This window comes from Glandiceps talaboti, chromosome 2 (genome assembly GCF_964340395.1).
Source record: "Glandiceps talaboti chromosome 2, keGlaTala1.1, whole genome shotgun sequence".
Lineage (NCBI taxonomy): Eukaryota > Metazoa > Hemichordata > Enteropneusta > Spengelidae > Glandiceps > Glandiceps talaboti.
The window spans coordinates 22,745,262-22,770,124 of NC_135550.1; the positions used below are offsets into that span (position 1 = coordinate 22,745,262).

The following is a 24,863-nucleotide window of genomic DNA, read 5'->3' on the forward strand; positions in this document are numbered from 1 at the left end:
GCATGACAACCACCTTCAGAGGGCATTGTAAGCTTTCTTTCAAGAGCAACGATCGGATTGCATGACAATAAGGAAGCCGATCACTGTACACAAGTCAGACTTGGGTATCGACTTGCCAACGCAACTGTTACCCATGCAGAAAGATTAGATTGGTTTGATCGCCAGGACGGAGTTGTTGTAGCGAGTAGTGGCCAGCATAATGGCCAGAACCCTTCACAGTCCATACCACAATGTCTGCTAAGGGTTACGTCGGTCTACCTCGGCCGTACACCAATAACAGTTTCCAGTTGAAGCTGCATGAATTTGAACAACTCATAGCAGAACTCACTCAACAGGATAGCGAAGCCAGTCCTGAGGAGCGACGACAGAATATCAATGGTAGGGTATAGTAGTCTACGAATTCTTTTAACCAGATACTGGTTGATTCGCTATTGTTTGTGTATGTATGTATATAACAGGTGGTTGTTGTGTTAGCTATCATACCGAGACACCTCATAAAACATTTATTCTTCTTAGCCGTATGTCTTCTGCCCCATTCCGTACTACTACATGTCCTTCAGTACATATTAAGTACTGTGTGAGCAAACAACCTGCAACGCCTGTAAATCTAAACACTTGATCAGAATGTTTTACCTGTCTTGGTTTTACTGAGAGACGACAATTTACATACTAGAGAATATAAACGTATTAAAGAAACTTATTCATATGGTATCCTGACTTCATATTTTGTCTGTTTATTTTACAGAAAATCTTCGGTTTGATTCATTCTGTGACGCTATCCGAGCCCTCTTTGGGCCAGATATCAGAAATCAAGATTTGAAGGCGATTTACAGGAAAATTACCACTAATCCAGACGCCAAAGTCGACTGGAGTGAGGTACTGATACTGTCCTTTTTTTTACTGCATTAGCCGCAAACTTAATTTCCCTTCATTGTACTGTTGAGGCATTACATACACACGTATCAAATGAAACTTGTTTTACTGGTTGGCTGGTATGTGTGATCTAGTCGAGTGTTTAACGAGTACAAAATTAATTTATCATAGACGTTGATTGATGACACGACTTGTCGTTTTAACAAACTATATTTGCCTTGGAATTAAACATGTGTAGTTTCCACATGAACACATACGTCCACTTAAAGTATTTGGAGTCCCCTTTGTCAAATATCCATGAGATATCGTTTAAAAGTGACCTCAGGGTCACAAATGTGGGTGAATAATCATTACAAATACAATAGAGGGTTTATATTGTATTCTACGATTGATGGAGATTCAGATATTTCGTGCAATTAAATAGTTTTTGTCTTCGTTGCATTATAAACGCAATACGAGGTTTTGGCCATAGTTAGTCTGACCCCAGGATCGAACGTCTGTCACTCGGCGGTATTATTATGATGATCCCCAGTGTATGTTTGCACTGTTAATGCTATATACGTGTAATCTGTACATTCATTTATCATCTTATCTTGTCCACGGTATCGTACTTGATTACGTGTTACTTATCCGTGATTAAGTTCAGCATCCAGGAGTAACAATGAATATTTCACTACCTTACATACAAGAATCTATTCATTTTTGATGGGTTGAAAACCTTTTAGCGTGTGTTATTGATTACATGGCTGTATCTGCGATACTACTTACACTAGGCAACTTAGACACGTGTGAATGATGTATGCTTCATTAAAAATAAATAATATTTAGGAGGTAATTCTAACTAAATACAACATACTCACATTCCATGAGTTACAAAATGAAAAGTACAATTGAAAGACATTAGCGGATATTAAACGTTATTGTGTATGGACTTTGCCTTTATTTGTCAACTTCGAAGAGTTGTTGTGTTACGGTATGTCTAACTGGTTTTCAATCACAGTGGTTACCTTGGTGCATTGATAGGCTATCGTTATTTGCTCTTAAATCGACACCTCTGTTGGGGATCGGTTGGAGGATACGAAGACAAAGAAACATTGTAAACTGAACTTTTAACTCTCAGAAACACTGCCTAGTATCGCTAAACAACAGCGTAACCATGAGGAAACCTGACTGGAATTCTTAAATGAACTCTGACATCGATTGAGCTATTGTGACATATGCATCCGTGCTTCCTTTTGTTTTGTAATCCCATTCATTAGGGGGCTTAGTACATATAGAAGTGTTTGGACAACATCGGTAAAAGTTGACCGTGGCCACTGCTGACAAGTACAAATTATTGACTCCTCAACGGATACCAGAAACTCCTAATACACCACAGAAGACAAGGTCATAGTATCTAGTATTAGGATTACAATCACGAATACAAACAGATTCGGTACGAATAGCTAATCTCAACATGTACCATTCGGAAGGAAATGCTGGGCGTTATAATTTATTCATGAACAGGAATGAATGCGAAAGTTGTTTATATACAATCATCATAGTGATTAGAAGATGTTACCGTGGTAAATCATAGTGATTAGAAGATGTTACAATGGTAAATCATATTGAAAGGAGGAATATAGATGTGAATTTAAAATAAAAACATATCAATGCATTACAGTTTATGTCAAATAGTACTAATGAGATAGGAAAACAACTACTCGTACCAAAACCTAACTGATAAGACAACGAAATCGTTTAGCTATCAAAAGTGAAACTACAAGGTGGGGGGGGGGTGGTGGTTAGGAGGTAAATCAATCAATATTTTGAGTCGCTAGCCGTTGTTGAAATTAGAGTAAAAGGCTGGGCGTGGGGTTCAGTTGTTCACAGTATTCTATGATTATCACACAAATATACTGAGTCCGAGCAATGTGACCTGGAAATTAGTTTGTATACACTATACATTTTATTTTTTTAAATTATCCATCTTGTTTCATTGACACATGATGATTGAACATGGAAAGGGTCAAAATCAATTAAATTTCAGTTAAGTCTGCCTGACTATGTTATTGATGACGTCAGTTGAGAGTGAGGACTTAATTGAAAACCATGGAGATCGGCTTTAACACACATCATTCAATCACTCGTAGTGTAGGGAACTGTATTCACGTTAAATCATTACTGACAATGTATCCGTTATTACAACGTAATATCCCCGGCAATGTCGTATTGAATCACATTTAATTACAAACCAATATAAAAGCACTTAATGTATCTCCCTGGTTTCTGTTTTCTATTATTATCTAGCCATGTCTAAGCTTTGTAGACTGTATACAGCAACTCTAACGTAGTTGATGTGTGTTGTCATGGAACAAAGTGTTGATACATTACTCACTCAATGCATACAGTTTTAACCGGGTCTTCGTAAACGTGAGGATCAAATAATTTTTAGGTCTTTTTTACGCCGTTTGAGTGAAATATGATTGACGCTATTTTAAACAATAACATTCTTGAGGAAAATTGTTGTCATGAAAAAAAGGTTTCATAAATATAACTGTCCCGATTTATGCCGTATAGCCTTATTTTTTAATATAAGCTAAGTGTTTTTTTAAATCATTAATGGAAATGAAGAATGAGCGAGGAAGGCATAATTCACATTTAATGTATATTAAATGCAAACAATTACCTTAATAACGTTATTTTTATAGGACATCGTAGGAAAGGTTAACCATTCACAGATCTACCAAGTAGCTACTAAGATAACACAACAACAACTAACGATATTGAGTCTCCCAAAGTGAATACATACCATGCACTATAGGGTTTGCTATGAAACACCTGTTACAATGATCTAATAATCGAACATTCAATTTTTCTCCGCATAAAACACGATATAAAAGGCGGTCACCATTTGAAGTTATAAAAAGAAATTCAATGGCCTTAACAAAAACTCAACTACATGGCTTTCTTGGACAAAGCGCTAGCTAACATAAAGCTTCAGCCGAATACATGAAACTCTGCAGGGAAGTCGGTGTGATGATTACTCAACATTGTAAAGACATCGTTTACTATACATCAACTCGTTTTAGCAATATATAATTGTCGCCAGGATAAGATTGTATGCAATACAATGTTGAATAGCCATTGATGCTATGTCTCTCTTTTATGTCAATCTTTTTACAGTTATTTGGTTATTTTCAATCGGACAATGAAGACCAAGAACAAATTGTCAATGAAGAAGTTAGCGTATTCACCGTGTCAAAGAAACATAGAATAGGAGAAGCTGCGGGTAAGTTTGATAGTATTGCAATGTATTGAGTCGTTGAATTAAACAATATATGTATACTGATCCAAGAGCAGAACCCCATTTCGTCTTGTGGTGAGAGCCTCTATATAGTTTTTCCTTGAATACCAAATATATCTCTGTCTCTGGACATCTGCGACTTGCTATAGCCCTAAAAAGTCCTCAATCATAATGAAACTAACATCTTGTATTTAAGGATGGCACGTACAATATAATTTGAATGTGTGGATCTGTGCATGGAGCTGTTTGTGCCTAGTATTTGTTTTTAGTATGACTCATCAAAATAATAATGTACAGGTGTTGCACACACACTACCTAGGTACTGTGCGTCTCTATATTAGTTGGTCGACATGGCATGTTAGACTTTCTGGAGTCTAGCAAGTTTATTTCCAAATAATTCAAATATCTGTATACAAGTACGTTCTGTCATATACATGGATACATAGACTCGACTTGTAACACGTTCAATCACTACACTATCTAATATTATAAAACTCGCCAAATACGATGGTGAAGGGAGAGTTTCCACTTATTATAGCAATCGATGGGTCTATAAGTGTCATCTAAGGTCAGTTACCTGTATTGATGTACATATCTTGAAATCACCCTGTTAAAAACATAGGATTTAGATCAACACATCACTTAACCTCGATTTCCCGTGATGTCGTGAAACTCATGGTTACTAACGGCAACATCAAACACTGACAACAATGTTAATATCATAAAACAAATTAATGCCACGGTGTATAGCTTGCAGTAGAAAATAATCATTTTATTTGAATTTTCACAAAGTAGATTGTTGATTAGTTGAAACTAAATTAGTGGCGGTACGTTTGTTTTTATATTATTCAAGGAAACTTACAGAGTATGTATTAAATGAATATAGCATAGGACCTTGATAATATTGAGATAAAAAAATATTTCTAAATCATCACAACAGCCTCCTTCAGTCATATTAATTTCTTACATTCATTGCGACTAACAAAGCATTATGATAGTCATGCAATTAATATAATGTGATCACTTCAAGGAAATTTACTACTCATGATTTTAAAATAGAAGAAGTGGTGGAATGCTATTATTGTTGTGTAGTGAGAATAAATCACTGCTACAGATGCATTTTAGAGTTCATGGTCTACTATTCAACACAACAACACATAGGAACCATTTTGTCTCAATACCCCTGAATACTGGTTGTTACACTGACTAGCTTACAGTCAATACTCGTGTCGACTTGAAACCAGGCATATAATTGAGCACACTTAAATGGCCACGATCCTTTGTTACAGAATAGGTTCCAATCTTAGTTCTATTCTCCATACGAAACCATATAGAGAAACACAAACAAACAAATCTTTAATTGTATCACTAACATACAGACTAGACGATGAAAAGAAACACTGGAACGATTAGAAAGGATGCTCAAATTTCTGTACGCCGGGATATGGATACGATCGGTTGAAAGTACTGAATGCATAGGAACGTACAGCAACTCACATACATATCTAGACTGCAGGCAAAGCTTAAGAAATCAAAATTAACTTTAACTCTATATACAATGTAGTTTGGGCAATGAATCACATCAATCGGTTTAATTTCTTTTCAACATTCTAATTCAATTTCCACGTGTACACAAATGATGTATTATAGGAGCCGTCTGAAATCGTATACTATTGTATTGCTAACTATTGTCAATTGCTCAACTAAATAAAAGTTGTGCTCGTGAAAGTAATACCTTGCCCTCCGTCCATAAAAATGCTATGGCAACACAGGGTATACGTGTATTGAATCCTATAACGCCCTGTCTCAGCAAAGATATTGAATGGTCATTAAATGTATGGTTGTATGTATAAGTATGATGTATTGAAGTCTTTGGACCTAAGAGGTAAAATAAATCCGCCACTAGATTATATATGATGCCCCTATTTTATCCACAAAGTGCGAAAGTCACCCTTAGCTTTTAAATCTTTGCATTGTCACTGGATTGTTAGACTTCCATTATTACTCGGTGCATTCTATGTGTTGAATCTCGTCTGAGGTTGAATGAAATGTATATTGCAATGTGTGAGTGTGTGTCATGCGCCCAACTATAGAGAACGTGGGTATGTACAGCTATAGGCCTAATATTAAACAATGGTATCCCGGGAGAATTCTTATTGAAGTTGAAGATAACATGGTTCTGATGGGTATTGTAAAGAGTATAAATAAAGGTGATAAATACATTTTGATTTATTTTCAGGTGATAAGAAGCGACGAGATACCATACAACGAATTGTATATAATCCTGCATCAGACATTTACCTAACGGCCTCACAGAAAGGAGTACTATGTGTATGGACGGCCAAGGTAAGTATTTTAAACTCACCAATTGCCATAATTTCCCGCCAAAATTGTTTTGGAACAAAACTTTTTAAAAGTATACTTGGCTTATTTCCCCCTCATTTTCGACCGGGACAATATGAATTACCTATATCAATGAAACAATGTCTGGTTATCATATGTTAGGTTTTACAAAATAAGAAAAATGAATGTTAACTTGAATTTGCCTGTAACACGCGGCTGACACCTGGGCCTGATATATTAAAAATGCAGTAGTAGAAGTGAGGTTATGCACGTTATATGTACACTATTAATTATCTGATAATTAACTTGATCATTAAATAAATACACAATTAGTTGTTTATTATATTAGGGGAAAAAACTACACTCCACCGTGAGAGCTTCATGGGCTGTTCAAATTTACAAAATGCTAATTCAGTGTAGTTCAAATTGACACACACTGATTCAATATGTGAAAGTACACCTGAAAGTTCAGAAGACAGCTTTACATTTAGTTACATAAGATCTGTACAAATAGAAAAAGTGTTTCCCCATTAAAATGAAAACTTTTTTCTCGGTTATTGTCAATGTAATGAACCATCTTCACCCATCTTTCCGCATCGGACCATCAATAAAAATTGCTCTTTCGTAAAACATGAAGGTCAAGTGAAATGTTGTTGATATTCAGGTAGCCTACATATACATTTGTAATCACATATGTACTTTTACTGTAATAGCATTTTCCTTCACATTTCAGAACATGCGTTTGCAATCGTGCTGTGACGTCAATGTAAGTAGACAAACCTTTATCAGTAGAACATGTACAAGTAGTGTATTTTGTAATGGCTGAGACACTTAAAGAATTATTACCATTCATGTTAGCATCGTCAAATGGTTGCTGTTACATGATGTAACATTGTATGCTATTACAAAATCGATAGCCCTAGAGAATGGTAATATCATTCAGCTGGTCATCAAAACTACACAATGATGAATGTGCATATACAGTCACTATGTTTAGAACTTGGTCGTTTACTGTCCTACAATAAACTTTCAGTGCGAAAATCTTATCGTACAAATCACCATTCCCTTTTATCACTGCAATATACATGGTCACAATACATTTTTCTTTAAGTTACGTCAACCATTTCAGTCAATATATAGCGATGGAAAGATTACTCAGTTCCAATTAAAGCATGTACGATGGAAAGGAGTTTCCCTTCCATTGTCTATAACTAAAGAGTTTATTCAGCTTATAACAAATACTACTTGTATTTACTGCAATGTGTATAACTTCGTAACATTGTGTAAGTTGAGTGAAATTGTTATATGTTACAGCAACAACGTGTACATTCTGGTTTCGCGAAGCTGATATGTTTAACCTTTGCACAATTCTATAAGTTGATTTTTAACTGTATTTTTTTTGCATATGTTATAATTACAGGAGTCAGCATGGGTGACAGGAATAGATTATTTACCCAGTATAAGAAAAGTAGCTGCCATAACAGAGAGAAGTATAGCAATATGGGACAACAGATCAAAGGGAAAGGCTCCTGTAAGTTTGCTTGGCATAGTTTAGATTGTGTTGAGTACTTCTTGTTGTTGTTGTTGTTGTTGTTGTTGTTGTTGTTGTTGTTGTTGTTGTTGTAATACAAGGTATTGAACACTGTATATGTCAGTACATTGAAATAGCTTTATACGTATTTGTATATCCATTCTCATCATTGCATCGTGTATTGTTGTAGAGTCATCATGTATAAGCACTACTTATACCACGTTATCACATAAGATGCTTATTCAACATACTAGTAGTTTTTAATGTACCTAACGTCTGTGTTCGATTTTCTTTTCACAGAGTAATTTCGTCATCAAACCATTGGAGCACTCACCACAGTGTATGACGTATGTACCATATAGTAATAATATGCATGAAGATTGTTTACTTATCGGGGATGACGAAGGCTACATCAATCTCGTTACCATAGCAGCCAAAGATCTCAATACTAAGAATGCCAAGATAGACAAGAAAAACCCACTGAATCTGTGCCTAGATCCTGCCACGCTTAGCTAGTAAGTACTTGTATTGATGGTATTGTAATAATTAAGAAATAGAACCTTGTGAAGATCGATTCCAGAGATTATTAGAAATCTGTGGTTGTTCCACGCTGTAAAAGTCAACATTACTTCATTAATTTACACCTTGATGATGTTCATTAAGTGATGCTTTACGCAAATCTGATATGCAATTCCCTTTCGTATATAGAATGCTAAATGAATGACTAGTCTAAGATTGCATTTAAGTTGATAACTTCAATATTATTACAAATCTCAATCTGTCACTCTCAGCTCTGTCATTCCAAATGATAGAAACATATAGCCAATCCATATGTTAAGATATAAAGTTAGATGAAACATTACTCTAGCATTCATTTACTATGACTTTCTTTTCACAGTCCTATTCATAGAAGAAAGCTACATGATGACTGGGTCATAATGGTAAGTTTGTAAATATCTCCTGTATAATAACATTTCGATGAAAACGTTAAAAAATCCAATCTTTCGTTGCAAATCTAATATTGGTAGTATGAATGGAAATATATCATACACAACGAATATGAATGGTGTTTCTGATGAATATATATTACTCTATGTGATAATATAGTTAGCATATTCATTTTTAGTAACACCATTCGTGTATCCATACGGTATATCTAATTTATGAATATACTATAAATATGGAGGCACTCATACAAGGAAGATTACAGTGTCATATATAACAATAAACGATAAAATTGCTTGCAAACATTAAGTTTTGACATCGACTAGCTGCATAATATACTGGCAGACTATGGCATCGTTCGATAACAGCACATGGCATAGACTAAAATGATATGTTTAATTTTGGCCTTGATTGCGCGCCATAGATGTGTTTCGGAAGTACACTTTCATAGTTTTTACCTCGACATCTTTACAAATGTAACACTTTTATGCTGCCTTTGGGGTGAGTTTACATTCAACTATTTTCACTTCTTTTTCAGGTTAAATATTTTCCTGAACTCAGGTGCTTTGCCTCATGTTCACCCGGTAGTACCAATTCTTTTGTTCTCGAAGACGTGGAGAGAATTACAGATAATCAGTAAGTTACTTACCCTATATAGAACTATGACATGTAAAATAGTGAGTCGTGTACAAGCTGATGGTAAACTTGCTACAAAATATTGAATAATTAGTTACATAGATATTTAACTTTAATGTGTGAATAACAACATATTACAAAACATTTATTAAAAAACAACAATCCCAAAACCAATCCAGATTAAAATAAAAACACAATGTAGTACTGTATGTCTGTGAATGGAATGTATTGTCCTCACAGCCAACACAACGTACATGTATTTAGTAGGTAATACCTCTTTAATGACATCACTAACCGCGACGCTTGGCTTTTTGAGGGATAATTTATGTTCGAATGATGTACTCCATAAAATGAGAGTGCGGATGTACAAACTGACATGAAGAAAACACAGACAGTTTGCAAGACATGCATTATCATGCCAAGTCACGTGTATGACGTCAATGTACAATATATATTGTAATACTGTGTCTCTGGAAGATTTATCGAATTTACTAATTTGATGATACATGTTCTATAATTAGATTATATTCATGGAGAGTAAATGGACCTTGTAAAGGAAGATTTAGTAGTTGGCAGGAGTTCACTGACCCACGACCATATCGATTGTTAAACCTATCATATATTACCCGACGTAGAACAAGAATCAAATGTATAATACAACATAATAACACTCGTGCGACAAGCACTAGATTCCTGTTGTCACTAGCAACTAGTAAACGGACAGTATGTGAAGGTAATCTGAATAACGCCGTCCATTACTCTTACATTAATCTTTGCAGGCCAATTAGACAAACAGTTAGCATATCAAAAGGAGTCAATTGCTTTGATTACTGCGCCAAGGCCAATATCATAGCCACTGGTTGCGGGGATAAGGTCATCCGAATCTGGCATCCACATATCTTTACGAGACCAACAGGGAAAATGATAGGTCATTTGTTCACCATTATCGACATTGCGATCAACGAAAAAGATCAGCATGTTATCAGTCTTTCTACTGCAAGGGTAAGTAAATCATAATTCTCGGCTAATTAAAATCTCACACAACCCACACTAGTAGTCATGCTTTGGTGAGAAACTATCTTGTGGTCACCAAACTGTCTAAGAACCCTTTGTTTCACTATATTTTCAGTACAAAGGCGTAAGTGATGGATAGTGAGATTCACGAAAGCAATTTCACTTTCCAGTCATTTTGGCACTTTTGTCCCACGTGATGCACGTAGTCTGTTGTAGAACGTTGCAAATGTAATGTATTAGAAGAACTGTAACAATAATTCTTATTGTTTTAATAAAAAACTTTGGGAGCTCCATTCGAAAATTGTATAATCTATTTGTATGTGCAAGAACAACAACAACTAAGAAAATAAGTTATTCCCGAAAGACTTAAAAATTAACATTACCGCATCATGTTGTTTGGGCAACAGACGTTGCAAGAAATCATAACTTATATCACCTTACACCTCTTTTCTTTTACACTACATCAACACATCATATGATATCGAATGTCTAGCTAGCGCCACCATGCGACATCCATACCTTTGTATAGATATTTTTTATGTCTGACATGCTAAGATCTGCTAACGCTGTTCCTATCTATTCATATTCCAGGTATTCAGGATATGGGACATACATACATTGACAAGTCTCCAAGTATTTACCGACAATGAAGAACGACCTGGAGAAAAGAGGATACATTGTATGATTTTCGATGACAAACATGAAAGATTGGTCACAGGTAATACTAGTACTTAATAACTAGCAATACTAGACACAAAAACAGTTAGTAAAAGTGTATTACATGAAATGTGTCATTTAACGATTTTCTTGGCAACATCATGATGAAAATTCCAAATGACAATAGTAACCCACAAACACATATGTGGTTACATGCAATATAGAAATTCACTCAACACTTTTACTGCTTTGATATTTTGACGACGTCGAAAATAAGTGAAGTTACAAATCTGTTCCTTTCCTGCAGAGACATCTCATCCACGACGTAGTTTTCATTGTTATAAGATGTGTTGTGAATTAATCATTTAGAATAACGTCGTTTCTATTTTGTTCGGCTTCATAGGTTCCAGTGTGTTAGACGCCTGGCCGTTAACGCGAGCCGTTCAAGACACTATGCAAGTACCACACACCCACGATAGGCCGATAACACAGACATTATTCAATAGAGAACTGAATCAAGTTGTTTCTGTGTGTTCAGAATCAATCATAAAGGTATGTATGAAACATGGTTTGCCCTACGAAATCTGTGAATTATACCATTGGTTCTTCACAATTTAAAACCAAAAAACGTAACTAACATACACGTGGTTTGATTATCATAATATTAGTAACATGAAATTAATAAATATTCCTAAACTAGTGTCTGTATGTATTTGAGGTATGTTGGCACTCTACTATATACTCAGTAGCCTTTTAATCGTCAACATGACTTTTGTATTTGTAGGTGTGGGAAATGGAAGCTGGTCGACAAGTGTATCAAATAGCTGAAGCACATGGTCCGAATATTGAGGTGACGTCTATTGCTCTCGATAAGACAGGATATAGACTGGCCTCAGGTGCTTTTGATGGTAAGCATATATATATATTAGTTTATTATTTGATCAATGTCGTGGGATTCAATCTTAGTTACCAAATCGTAAGATTTATCGATGGGAAAGAACTCATGAGGGTAAATACTAGTATATGATAGTACAATCTGACAAAAAGAACCAAACGGTGTTTTTATGAAATTATGAAAATTCGAAATGACATACATATAGAAATAATTCGTTACTAACCATATATAGTATACGTTGATATGTGACTCAGTCGCCCCCGATTTTATTTATGTCTGCGACATTGTGTAATATCTTTCTATATGACTCCCAATACGATTCGTGTGTTCTTTGTAGGATCTATTAAAGTGTGGGACTTTGGTAGTGGTCAAGAAATCCGTAACTGGACCGTACCACACGATCCGGAAGAAGATCTAAGCGTTACAGGCTTACAGTACTGCATTATAAAGGACAAGAGATGCCTTATTACCATTGGCTGGAACAACAAACTCAGGATGTTAGAGGTAAACGATTCTCAAAAAAAAATTGTCCTTCCTACTCCATTCGGGACAACATTTTTTACAATGTAACTTAATAGTCTAAACGCTTTCTTTAATTGGTTGAAACTGCTCGATGTGATGCGGCGTCCTAAAGCATTCTATTTATACCAGAGAGATGGTCATAACTTAAGTATATGTTGTTGTTTTGTTCATCTCTAGGACCAACATGATGGTGATTTGTTGTTTATGATGGACTTTAGTGATATCTACTACTGGCCTCAGGAAATACCGAGTACACCTCAGTCACCAAATATCTTCAGTCGAGTTTCACCCCTTCCTGGAATAGGACAGGGCTCAGCACAAATTACAAACATATTTAGTAAGGTATGTTATCAAAAATGGTAATCACACATGCAAAAAACAAACAAACAAACAAACAAACAAACTGTTAACCAATTCAGCTGCTATTCCACAATACCACACCTTTATTCTTTTGTATTTTGTTTCATTATTGAAAAAAAAAATGACAATGAACAATGAAAATGAGAATTTTATTTTCTTATTTTCAGGAAAATATTCTGTTCACTCATGAAATAAGTTGCATGGATATACTCCATTCAGGTGGTGTACTAGCCACTGGCACATCAAACGGAAACACGATATTATGGGATATAGAAGAATGCGCAGTCAATAAAGTGTAAGTTTTTCAATTCCACCTCTTCACATGTTTTGGTAAAGAGTTTTTGCTCGGAACAGCTGTATTTTGAACTGTTTTACCTATTTTTAATCCGATGCTCCGTGTATATACACAGTTTACGTTCAGTAAATTTCTTTTAGTCACTTCAATGTACAAATTTGTGCAATTGTTTCTTAGAAACCGAATCCCTTTAATCTGAAAAATCATCCCTTATCAGTTTCATGTGAGAATCAAATACAAATATATTTGAGATTTATCCAGAAGTCTTTATCTTTATCTGGATGAAAATTAACAAGTCCATGAAACATAACGATTTATGATAACATTGTGTTTGTCTAGGTTGAAGCTGCCTGATCATGCCATTGCAAGTAATAATAGCAGCAGGGAAAGTGATACCAGAGAAGGAAATAAAAGAAAACCAGCGAATGCCAAGAGAGTAAATGCCTTAAGATTTCTCGTCCACAAAACGAGACGCCCCGACCCAGCCTATATCAAGTAAGTTGAAATTATATAATTAGTTATATGTTACTCAGAATTGGTAGAATTACTTGGTGTAACAAGGATATTTATCTTGAGTGCGTGGAACATAATAGACATGGTGATTTGATGCTGCAGTACTACTAGTACATGTAGTAGACTGTACCCAACATCGTATCATTCTGCCCTCATCGGTCAGTTCTTTTTTCTTTTCTTTTTTGTGAGTACTGACTGATGGAGCGACACGCGACACGTTGTAGATTAAAGCTGCAGCAATCATAATCATGATGATGGCAATAATACTAATGGCATTACTGTATTATTTGTAGGAAACTGACTGGTCACGTATCAGGTGCCAATTCACCAGATGACAACTCAGGCAAAGAGAAAGAAACAGAAGAGGTGAGAATTTGAAAATACAGATGATATGTATATAATTTATATAACGTATATTGTATAGGTTGTATATCGGATAATTTCGTGGCCTATGATAAAACGTCAAGTATGATATTTGAACGTTTAGATGTTTCCTTATTTAATTTGATGTTTATCAATGCAGCTTCCTAGCAAATGTTGACATTTTAACTAATACTAAGGCATTCTGGTACTGAGCTTTGTAACATTTGCATATTTTCTCTTTAATTTTTGATACACAGACTAAGGAATTGCCAGACAGTACAGATACAAGTGGGAGAGAAAGCATAAACAGTCAACATGAGTCCATTAAAGGAGGTATGAAATCGACTTCTTCTGTCTTACAACACCACAGATCACTACAGAAAGGCGATCTGATATAGCGCTCAACATTTGTTGTACGGAAATCTTTACTTCGTAACGACTTCGTAAAACTCATTGGACGCTTTAGGCAATGACCCGTCTTCGTTACTAACTCGAATTACCCAACTGATGTCAAGTCATTTGATTAAAACAAGTTATATGTATACATAACACGATTCTCCTGCCTTGACGATTAATAATTGCAGTGTGCAATAGTCAGTTCTAAAAATAGTATCCGTTTATCAATAAAACACTGGAATTAAATATCTTTATCAACATGTAGATCTGAACAATGAAGATGGTGACAATGTTGATGGGATGCCCAAGGATGACGATGCAAGTGAACAAGGTGAACCAAAAGATGAGGAGGAGGAGGAAGATTTTGAAAATATTGATCCAGAAGCAACGATGATAGTATCTGTGTATGATCCAGTATTAGTAACCTGTCATACTGATTCGTATATACGATTTTGGACGATGGAGGTGAGTTCTCAACTTCAGGTCTTGAAACACACATTCTTATTGTCCTGTATACCGATATTACACCACGGTCCATTTCGTCATAATGGCCGATTCGTTTCACTTGAAATTGTTGTACCACCTGTTGATTGAAATATTAGTTGAGGTGTAGAACTGAATATCAAAGAGCCTACACTGTCAATCCAAAATTCGTTAAATCTGTTTGAACTATGAGCTTAACTCAAGATGTAGTTTATATTAAATTTATATTAAAGCTAATTAACTTCCACTCTCTCTATCTCTCTCCCCAACTCACTCACCTCTCTGTCCGTCCGTCCTTCTGTCTGTCTGTCTGTCTGTCTGTCTGTCTGTCTGTCTGTCTGTCTGTCTGTCTGTCTGTCTGTCTGTCTGTATGTTTCTCACGCTTTCACATTTTATCATTCCCCAGGGCGATATGATAAGACAAGTGGCAGCCATGACAAGACGACAGGGATCACCAGTAACAGCAGTGTGTGCTGATGAAGATTGCCATGTTATGATCACAGGCGACCACAGTAAGTAATGACGTCATGATTATCAGTGCTTGTAAAGTTAGAACCACGGTATATGCTACGTCACACCTGTTTGATGTTATACATTGAGATTGAGAGACTCAATGCGGTCAACTTACCGTATTCAGGCTAATGCTGTCACTTAGCAAGACATGAACCATTTGTCCCTCTGTTTTCTGTCGAACTGTGTATGAAATAAAGGAATTTTTTTTAGCTAGGAATGGCTCTGTTATCATAGTGGATAACACATTCGATTACTATTTTTTCTACACAGAGGGTTACTTGACCATGTGGGACGTTGGCCACTTCTTGGAAGATCCACAATCAGAGGAAAAGGTATTTATGCAAACATTTATTATTCATACAGAGTGTATACGATGCAGTTCATTATGTTCATTGCTGTATTATGGCGATGTATTCCGACGAAATGATTCACACATCTAGTTTTACTTGAATGTATAAATGATGAAACTTTATTTGTTACAAATTGTGCAATCATTATTATATTTATAGTCTGATAAAATGCATAGTCAGGGTTATGTAAGAAATTGTCATGGCACGTGAGAACTTGATATTCATGTTTGATCAACGAATTCTTCATTGAAGTTTGATAACTTAAAAAATTAAATCTACGCTGTTAGAAGACTTTCTCGAGTTGTCTCACTCACAGTTTGGTGAAATTCACCCCGTAGGAGTCTAAGCTAACATTGTATGTGGCATGGTTTAACATGACAAACGTTAGTAACTTTTGAGTAGAAGTAACTAAATTTAAACATAACATAGCATAACAGACTGGGTTAATGCACAATTCTGACATTTTTGCCCTTTTTTTTAAAATTTACTATACTTCCTTTCTTAAACAGGGCACCTTGAAGCAGTTGCTAAGCTGGCGAGCTCATTTGACAAAAGTAGTTGCGTTGACTTACATTGACCGCATGAGGGCTATTATGTCAGCATCTACCGACGGCTCTGTAAGGTATGGAAAAACTTAGAGATGTCAGTTGACTATCACAATGAGACATGTGAAGTATACACGTTATCCTTTATCAAATTTAATTAACTTAACTCTGACTTAATGAATACGAAGAAGTAATGACAGATGAAAATATAATAAATGTCATTGAACTTTATCATTGGTCAGCAGCCAGATTCAGCATGTAACGTTGAAGTTTCTTCTTTGTTTGGTTAAATAGGATGTGGTTTGGTGGTGAACATTCTCGTGGACATTTCATGGGTTTCTTTGGTCAGCATAGACCATGGAACTTTCCGAACACAGAGAGGGCGATTACACCTGTGTTGCCGTATGACATCAGCGAAAGACCGATGAAACCACCAAGAAGCAAAAGTGCTACACAGAAAGCCAAACGGGTACAGCATTATGAGTACCCGCTTAGATTCAACGAAGAAAGGTGAGGCTGTCGTTTACATTTCCAACATTAATCACTTTCTTACACGTTCATCGACGAAGTGAGAATAGTATGTAAACATTCGTACTCGAAGAGTATCAAAACGAGCTAAATCGTCCGATTATAAGTTTGCACCATAAGTTACCTCTCAAAGCCATATAGCATAGTCAATTCAACAACCATTTCAATATTGTGATAGAAATAACTGTTTCACAACACGTCGTTTTATCAGATTTGGAAAATTAAAACTGGCTTTGAAGACTTGGGAGAATCTTTCCTTATAGGCTACAAAAATGGACATATCATATTCCCTTACTATACACCAGCTCTGCTATACACTTGACCCCATCGGATAAATCGAATTATACAAATCACGTCTAATCTCCATGATTTCCATTTTTACCTTGTAGGTGGAAACCTTTTAGAAGGTCGGCATACCTTCAGAAACCTCCGAAACCTAAACTAAGTGTAATGGAGCCTGAAGACAAGAAGTTCTTTAATGCTCTGAGGAAACCTCAATTTTACAACGATCATTTAGAATATGTCAAAGCAGCTGACGCTGAAACTGGTGCTGTCTTTAGGTCATTGCCTGTCTACAGGGTAAGTATTACATTCTGACAGATGGTTTGATTCATTCTGCCTCATTTTGATAAAGAATACTGTTTTAAACACTTTCGATGATCTTCAGAACTTGATTCACATATTATATTTTTTTAATGTATTGTGTTTGTACCAGTTTTCCGTCTTGACCATACTTTTCACTGTCACTGGTAAACTTGTGAAATATTTTCTGTATGCCCGATTTTTCCCTAGACTTCTAAACACGTACCTTTTCATGACAAACTTTCAGATTCATACGCCTCAAAGAATGAATACACCTGCCATTGATTTTGGTCTGTCTCCTTCGCAAGAAAACCAAGCATATTTGTTTGCTGCCCCAGGTAAACTAAATAGAGCATCACCGACCAAAGATCTAGGAAGGGTAAGTCGCTCAATAGCTTGTTTGATGAACTTTTTGAACATTTACCTGCAAAATTTGGATATCCAAACACACGTTTCAGCGACTATACATGAAGAATTTGGTGACGTCATACCGTTACTTTTACCAATATAATGTAACAACTTTAAGAATGTAACTTAAAATTCTGCTTTTCAATACATGCCAAACTTAGTTGTTGTAGATGCTTGAATGTAAATCGGTGCCAAAACAAATAATGTCGGATAGTGCCTAAAGAAACAGACAAATTAACAAATACGTTATATTTCTCTTTTAAAATGACGAACTTCTAGCGCCGGACACTTTATCGTGTAAAGGTATTGGTAAAATCAATTCCATCTCTTTGCATGTAGTTGCAATGCGTAGTTAAACAGAAAGATGACAATATGCAGATTGCCTGTAGCTACTAACGCTGTATTGCATGGTGGAGGGCAAGCATTGCACATGTTATCAGGGCTATATTAGCTATGGACAAATCAAGGCTATTATCGCCGACAATATTAAACAAGCTATTGGGAAAACAAAGATACAAGTGAATTTCACTCGAATAGAATTATTCGAAATAAGAAAGCAAACAGGAAATCACTATTGGAAACACGGTGACACAGGTGAAATTGATCAAGGAAAACGTTAACTCCATTTGTCTGAAGGTTGATACGGTCATATTAAAGTTGTAATACGTTAATAGTTCATATTCTGATTTTGAATATGGATTCGACTACTCACCCCTTGCGATATAGAACACTTAATTAATTATATATCTGAATGTTTCTCCGATGGGAAAAAGTGCCGATTAAACATGTTTCACATCACATCCCACCCCAAATTCTTTAGAACAAAATCTTCAAAACTAAAATTGTACCTTTACTTGAACTGTTCATGTATTAAAAGTTTACAGTTCACAATCCATTAGATGTCGACTGTATACGTTTAATCTGACCTTACCATCCTTTATGACACACGTGTTTAAAAAAATGCAGCACTTCTAAATTGGCAAGAGTAATACCCAAGTTGATTGTATTTCGGTATAGAATCTGGTATGGGTTTAAAGTTTATCATTATGATGTTGTACAGGGTAAGGGTATTAGAGTACCATATACAGTGAGTATATATAACCCAGGCTAACACCAACCCAACAAGTACAGTACACATGCACAAGTACCATTTGTCAGCCTCAAGACTTAGTAAAGAAGCACACATCATAAAAAGTTGACAACAACAATTCTGTTGGCTGATTTCTTTTTATGAGAGGCACTGATTCACCTTATTTAATATTATATATTAAGTTATATTGTACTAAATGTCAGTGAATGGAGAATGTGTTTTTTGTGTGAATAAATGACAGTCGTGTATTCATACAAAGTAGAATTACGTGACAAGTTGCCAAAGTGTGTGCATGTTCCTCTTTTCCCTTTTATTTGTGAATATATGAGTTTGTGCTCCCCAACTTTTGTTTTGCATGTTGAAAAAAAGCATGCATTGAATGCGAAAATGATGTTCCTGCATGTGGAATACGCGGACAAGGTAATATTGGATGACGCAGAGGTCACTTCGTGTATTCATGAAGAACGTAATACTAAACAGACAAATTGAACAGCAGTTGTTGCATGGTCGAGTATAGCTGATCCAGCTCCTAGTCTAAGAATATATATAGCAGTTAAGAACTATAGAAAAAATACCAGTTCTGATATGTAGGCCTACCTCATACATGTTTCGTCAGAAGTGTATAAGAAATGTCTATACCACCCCTGCCTGCCTTTGGTTTTTCACGTGGCACTTTGCAAGCATACTTTAATACAATATATTTTATTCATTTTGCAGCCGCAGCAACAACCAAATAGAACCAAGAAAGTGTCTAAAGCAGTACCAACTACAGGTACTAGTGGCACGAGTGCTTCACTGTCTTCTTTGCCATCACCAAGGAAACGATGACGATCCCGATTACAGCCCCGTATGGTAATCTCGTGATGATCTCGATTACAGATGGTAATCTCGTGAGATTTGGGCCATATGCGTTGCAGTCAACTCATTTTTTATGTATATAGTTTTCGTTCTTGATATCACTTGTCTTTGGGTGTCAAGTTGCTGCACTTTTAAAAAGGCGTTTGACATGATATAAGTATGAGAGATACCTGTCTTAGATCAGTGTATCCTAACCAATTATCAGCATTTGCCGTTATATCACCTGTATTTCAAAGCGTTTACCTATGGCGATAGTTCAGGCACATGCATGGTACCGTGATAGTATTCAACCATAAATAAAATTATGTTATTATGATAAGATTCAGTCGTGGTGACTGATTCAGACGTCTCAAATCCGTCCATTCTTAGTAAGCAGACACATTTCCAAGGCAGATAGGTTTCATGTATTCATAATATTTTGATAAAGAAATGGTCACCTTGCAACGACGGTGACTGTATTATAACACATAGCCAATGTAAAAGGTGCCTTGAGAAATGGGTTTAAGTGAGTTATTTGTATATTTTGTAAAATTTATATTAATGATCATTTGTATATACAAAGATGAATATGAATTATCTGTATATAACTCCGGTCCATAGTTCATTACATGTACTTGACAAACGAATTGTTTTGCCAGCCCCATGCACGGGCTAGTTTTGTGACTTTTGGTGCTGTATATTATCTTAACAATAATTCATCACATTTATATAACGCATATTTTGAGATATGGAGATTTTCTAAAAAATGGTTGGATTATTTTGTAATATAAGCAAATGTAAGTAAATTCATTTGTTTGAATAAATGAAGATGAAATTGATTAAAATGTCGATTTATTTTTTTTGTTCAACTAGTTCAAGTTGCTAATAATGTTGAACGATTGAATGAGTCAGAATGCTGTTTTCCAACTGTTTCACAGAACAGTATCATTGAGAGAAAGCATATGTGTGGAGATTTCTATTTAGTTCAGTTTACTGTCATTCTGGGCAAACACCAACACGTCCAAAAACTACAAACTGCCACCTGACCGGTCATATATGTACTGCACTGATATTCCTTCGTATAGTTAAGAGGAATTGTTTAAATTGGCGAATTTCAGTTTCGCACTGACTTAGTTGACTTTCTTTTTTTTCTGGCAAATGTCTTTGAGAATGTGTCTCATTCTTTCTCCTTTCTTTGTTCTCTTTTGAGGGGTGGGCGCTTTCTATATATGCTTATGTATGGTGTTCTGAGAGACAGAAAGTGCAATGACATTGTATGTGTGCCCGTAGGAAATGTTGAACTTTTCATGCACCTTATCTAGTTACATATATATCATGTGCATGAGAAGTTCGGCGTTTGTTCCTGGTTTATTGTTTTTGATATGGGAAAGAGAGTTATTGTTTCGGCAATGTGTAAAATGTGCACTGGCTGAAATGAAAATTTTTAAAACAACGTAATTCTTTTCCACTTTTTTTCTCATTCGGTCTTCAGTGTGATGTGACCAATTATTAATGTAACGACAGACTGCAAAATTTTGCGTCTACTCAACTGAGTACTTGGCTGTGCTTCTTGATATTTCGTTTTGTAATTTATATCAACTTCATAATTCTTTGAAATTTTGAAATAGTATTCTTTACAAGCAGTCGGAATTAACAACATTTGCGATTAAATACCGATAACATTTTCTACGATTGCGGCAAAAAAAGGGTAATGGTTTACGACAACGCAAAGAGGGCTAATGGGTTTCGACGGTGCGCCTATCTCTGTACACTGTACGACAAAGTAATTTTAAAAAAGTAAAAAAAAAAAACATTCATAAATCCGAACAGTTTCATCGTAAATGCTGTCAGTTTTATTCAATAATTTATATATCAAAATTGTATCGAAAAGTCTTCAATTAAAATACACGGGTACATTCTCTTTTTTTCCATCACTTTGCTTTCCTAACTTTAAAGGAAAACGTAGGTTGACATGGTGCTGATCTGGCCATATATTGTTATTCACAGAAGAACAGTGAGTTAAACGAAGCAATTGAAATGACATAGAGTGTTATGTCGTGTTACATTTCGTGGTACTTGCCGGTACATTTAACCACCTGTTAGCCAACACTTCTTCTGCAGTTATTCTTTCTTTCGGCTGTATTCTCAACATTGCTTTAAGAAGTTCTTTACATTCTGGTGACAGCCTTCTCAAGAGGGGAAATACAATTCCGTCTTGCTGTCGACGCATTATTTTACTTACATTTGTCGTGTCATCGCCAAATGGCATCTCACCACATGTTAAAATATACGTGACAACTCCTAATGCCCAGATATCACTTGGCATCGGATGATAAGGTTGTGACTTGAGTATTTCAGGTGATGCGTACGCCGCTGATCCACAATATGTTTTACTGAGGTCATCGGGTTCAACAAACCGCGCAAACCCAAAGTCTGTTATTTTCACAGTCATGTCATAATCAAGTAGAAGGTTTTCACATTTCAAATCACGATGGGTAATGCCTTGCTTGTGAAGGTACTCTAAGCCTGCTGTTGTTTCTCGAATCCATTGTTTAGCAAGCCTTTCAGGTAGGGCTGAACCCACCATTCTGATGTAGGACAGTACATCACCATTCTCAGCAAATTCCTGCAAGATGTACACTTTCTCGTTGAAAGAAAAGTGTCCGTATGTAGTAATAATATTTTCGTGTTCAAGGTCGGTTAAGATATCCAGTTCTCTTGGAAGGAAATTTTTAAGAAAATCTTTCGGAGCTTTGTTGCGATCGATTACTTTAACAGCAACTTTAGCCATGGTTTTCGTTTCGATAGCAAACTTTACTTTAGAGTATGAACCATATCCCACGTTCTCTCCCATCATTAGGCCATGACTTCTCAAAACTTCACGGTCGCCCATGGTTTCAACGCTGACTTTTTGTGTTGATGATTGGCTTGTACTTTCCATATGTTTGGTAAGTCAAAAAAAATAACTGGGTAAACTCCGATAGTGAGCTTATAGTTGGGTAGGCTGTAAGTACGGATGACTTGCAAACTTTCTTTGGCAACTCGACTGTGATTATATACCTTTGGTTTTTTTCTAATTCTACGTACGAATATTAGAACTTTTCTTGGGTACGTCATCTTCACACATGTTCGAACGGCACACAGGTGTCTCGCCTTTTCACGAGTTTCACCTAACGCGCGATGATAGCCGACAGTGTGGCTGATCACGTGATATTTCATTCCATATTTTCACTATGTCGTCATGACCATTATTGTTTAAATTCACAATGTACGGAAAACAAAACTAGGCCAAGAAGTGTGAACGGAAACTGTTACAATGACGACAAATAATTTCAAATTCCGTAAATTTTCAAAGTGACTATTAAGACCTACGGCGTCCGGTATGGCGGATGCAGAAGACACCGAACTGAAAAAGCGAGGGTACGTACTAGGTCAGCTTTTAGGGGAAGGTTCGTATGCGAAAGTGAAAAGTGCTTTCAGTGAGAAGCAGAAACAACGAGTCGCAATGAAAATCATAAATCGCAAAAAGGCACCGCGTGACTTTCAGAAGAAGTTTCTGCCGAGGGAACTGGAAATAATACGAATAGTCAAACATAAAAACATTGTGCAAGTTTTCGAAATATTGGAACTGTGTGGAAACATCTATATATCTATGGAAATTGCTGGTCATGGCGATCTCTTAGACTACATCAAATTACGAGGTGCCATGAAAGAAGATCTTGCACGCCAAATGTTTAGAGAAATTATTGATGCGATCAAATACTGTCATGAAAAACATATCATCCACCGAGATTTGAAATGCGAGAATATTCTTCTCGACGGCCAGAACCATATCAAAGTAACTGATTTTGGCTTTGCCCGGCAAATAACTCAAGGAGAGCTTAGCAAGACGTTCTGTGGAAGTGCAGCGTACGCGGCACCAGAAATCCTACAAGGAATTCCATACAATGGTCCCAGCTATGATATGTGGAGTATAGGAGTCATACTTTATATTATGGTATGTGGCTCTATGCCCTATGACGACACAAACGTCAAGAAGATGGTCAAAGATCAAACGGAGAAAAGACTTGGTTTTTCAAGAGCAAAGAAACTTTCTCCGGAATGCAAAGATTTGATATGTCACATGTTGAAGGCCAAGGTTGATCAACGTGCGACAATTCCAGAGGTAAAGGAAAGTGCTTGGGTGTTGAAAGAACCGAGCAGTGACAAGAGTAAGTCCGAGGACAAGGTCAAGGATGAAGGAAAAACATCGACAGAAAAGGAAATAGACACCTGAAGACAAATTGAGAAGCTCTGCTACCCTAAAGCACTTGTCACATATTACTATTACATAGTACTTTGGAAATCCGACTCCATTTTGTATAAGTTGTCTAGCGGATACTAAATGGTGGTTTGGAATATATTTCATCTATCACAAGATTAAATTACTAATTTTCCTCTAAATAAGTGGTCTAATCAAATCCTTTTTTAGATTTGTGAAACAACAACTTGAATGAAAACAGGAATATAAAAGGATCAAATTTTTCGAAGCTTTAGCACGGCCTTATGAACACATCAGTATTGGCGTCACTAGCTACAAAATCGATTTAGCATAATCATTATTTTGAATCTTATATATAAATGTTCACGTACTTGTCACACGAAGAGAACCATGGGGGAAAATGTACAACCATGGAAAACGTTTTCTGTATTGTAGTTTTAATTCTCTGGGCAATGATAATCTCTTTAGAGATAATTATGATTGAAAACTATCGTGGTTATAAATTTTCAGCAATAGCTATATCCCAATACACCATGATGTGGCAACGTTTCTTATATTTGCTTCTAAAACATGATTCCTACCTATTTTTTCACCGAATGGATCTCATCAGTGAAGATATGGCAATTGCATCTCTATA

The 24,863-nt window shown here is 36.0% G+C and overlaps 3 protein-coding genes across 5 annotated transcripts; 2 read left to right on the forward strand and 1 right to left on the reverse strand.

Moving 5' to 3' along the window:
- The first annotated feature begins 105 nt into the window (after positions 1 to 105).
- LOC144450789 (WD repeat-containing protein 64-like) lies at positions 106 to 20,735 on the forward strand. Of its 3 annotated transcripts, none has more exons than XM_078141521.1 (28): positions 106 to 378; positions 746 to 876; positions 4,039 to 4,144; positions 6,399 to 6,505; positions 7,236 to 7,268; positions 7,923 to 8,033; positions 8,334 to 8,548; positions 8,932 to 8,974; positions 9,517 to 9,614; positions 10,394 to 10,616; positions 11,220 to 11,346; positions 11,689 to 11,837; positions 12,070 to 12,193; positions 12,518 to 12,684; positions 12,880 to 13,044; positions 13,230 to 13,357; positions 13,697 to 13,852; positions 14,164 to 14,236; positions 14,491 to 14,566; positions 14,895 to 15,094; positions 15,519 to 15,624; positions 15,896 to 15,957; positions 16,485 to 16,597; positions 16,815 to 17,030; positions 17,438 to 17,627; positions 17,878 to 18,009; positions 18,318 to 18,347; positions 19,846 to 20,735. In XM_078141521.1, exons 1-28 carry the CDS (start codon positions 231 to 233, stop codon positions 19,954 to 19,956), a joined length of 3,540 nt encoding a protein of 1,179 aa, XP_077997647.1. In that variant the 5' UTR covers positions 106 to 230; the 3' UTR covers positions 19,957 to 20,735. The 3 variants fall into 3 exon arrangements, with proteins under 3 accessions (XP_077997647.1, XP_077997639.1, XP_077997655.1); XM_078141513.1 differs by having other exon boundaries at positions 18,318 to 18,341; XM_078141529.1 differs by lacking the exon at positions 18,318 to 18,347.
- A 1,280-nt stretch (positions 20,736 to 22,015) lies between these two features.
- Positions 22,016 to 22,906, reverse strand: LOC144445628 (testis-specific serine/threonine-protein kinase 2-like). The gene has a single exon (XM_078135252.1). The coding sequence runs from the start codon at positions 22,904 to 22,906 to the stop codon at positions 22,016 to 22,018; it is 891 nt and encodes a 296-aa protein (XP_077991378.1).
- A 441-nt stretch (positions 22,907 to 23,347) lies between these two features.
- On the forward strand, positions 23,348 to 24,241 carry LOC144445635 (testis-specific serine/threonine-protein kinase 2-like). The gene has a single exon (XM_078135264.1). The coding sequence runs from the start codon at positions 23,348 to 23,350 to the stop codon at positions 24,239 to 24,241; it is 894 nt and encodes a 297-aa protein (XP_077991390.1).
- The last annotated feature ends 622 nt before the right edge of the window (positions 24,242 to 24,863 follow it).

What these genes read in the sequence shown, in the direction of transcription:
- LOC144450789 (XM_078141521.1), top strand. Translation starts at nt 231, where the DNA reads ATGTCTGCTAAGGGTTACGTCGGTCTACCTCGGCCGTACACCAATAAC. An exon ending in GAATGCGCAGTCAATAAAGT is followed by an intron (nt 13,358 to 13,696) that starts GTAAGTTTTTCA and finishes GTGTTTGTCTAG; the next exon opens with GTTGAAGCTGCCTGATCATG. An exon ending in TTTATCGTGTAAAGGTATTG is followed by an intron (nt 18,348 to 19,845) that starts GTAAAATCAATT and finishes TTCATTTTGCAG; the next exon opens with CCGCAGCAACAACCAAATAG.
- LOC144445628 (XM_078135252.1), bottom strand. Translation starts at nt 22,906, where the DNA reads ATGGAAAGTACAAGCCAATCATCAACACAAAAAGTCAGCGTTGAAACC.
- LOC144445635 (XM_078135264.1), top strand. Translation starts at nt 23,348, where the DNA reads ATGGCGGATGCAGAAGACACCGAACTGAAAAAGCGAGGGTACGTACTA.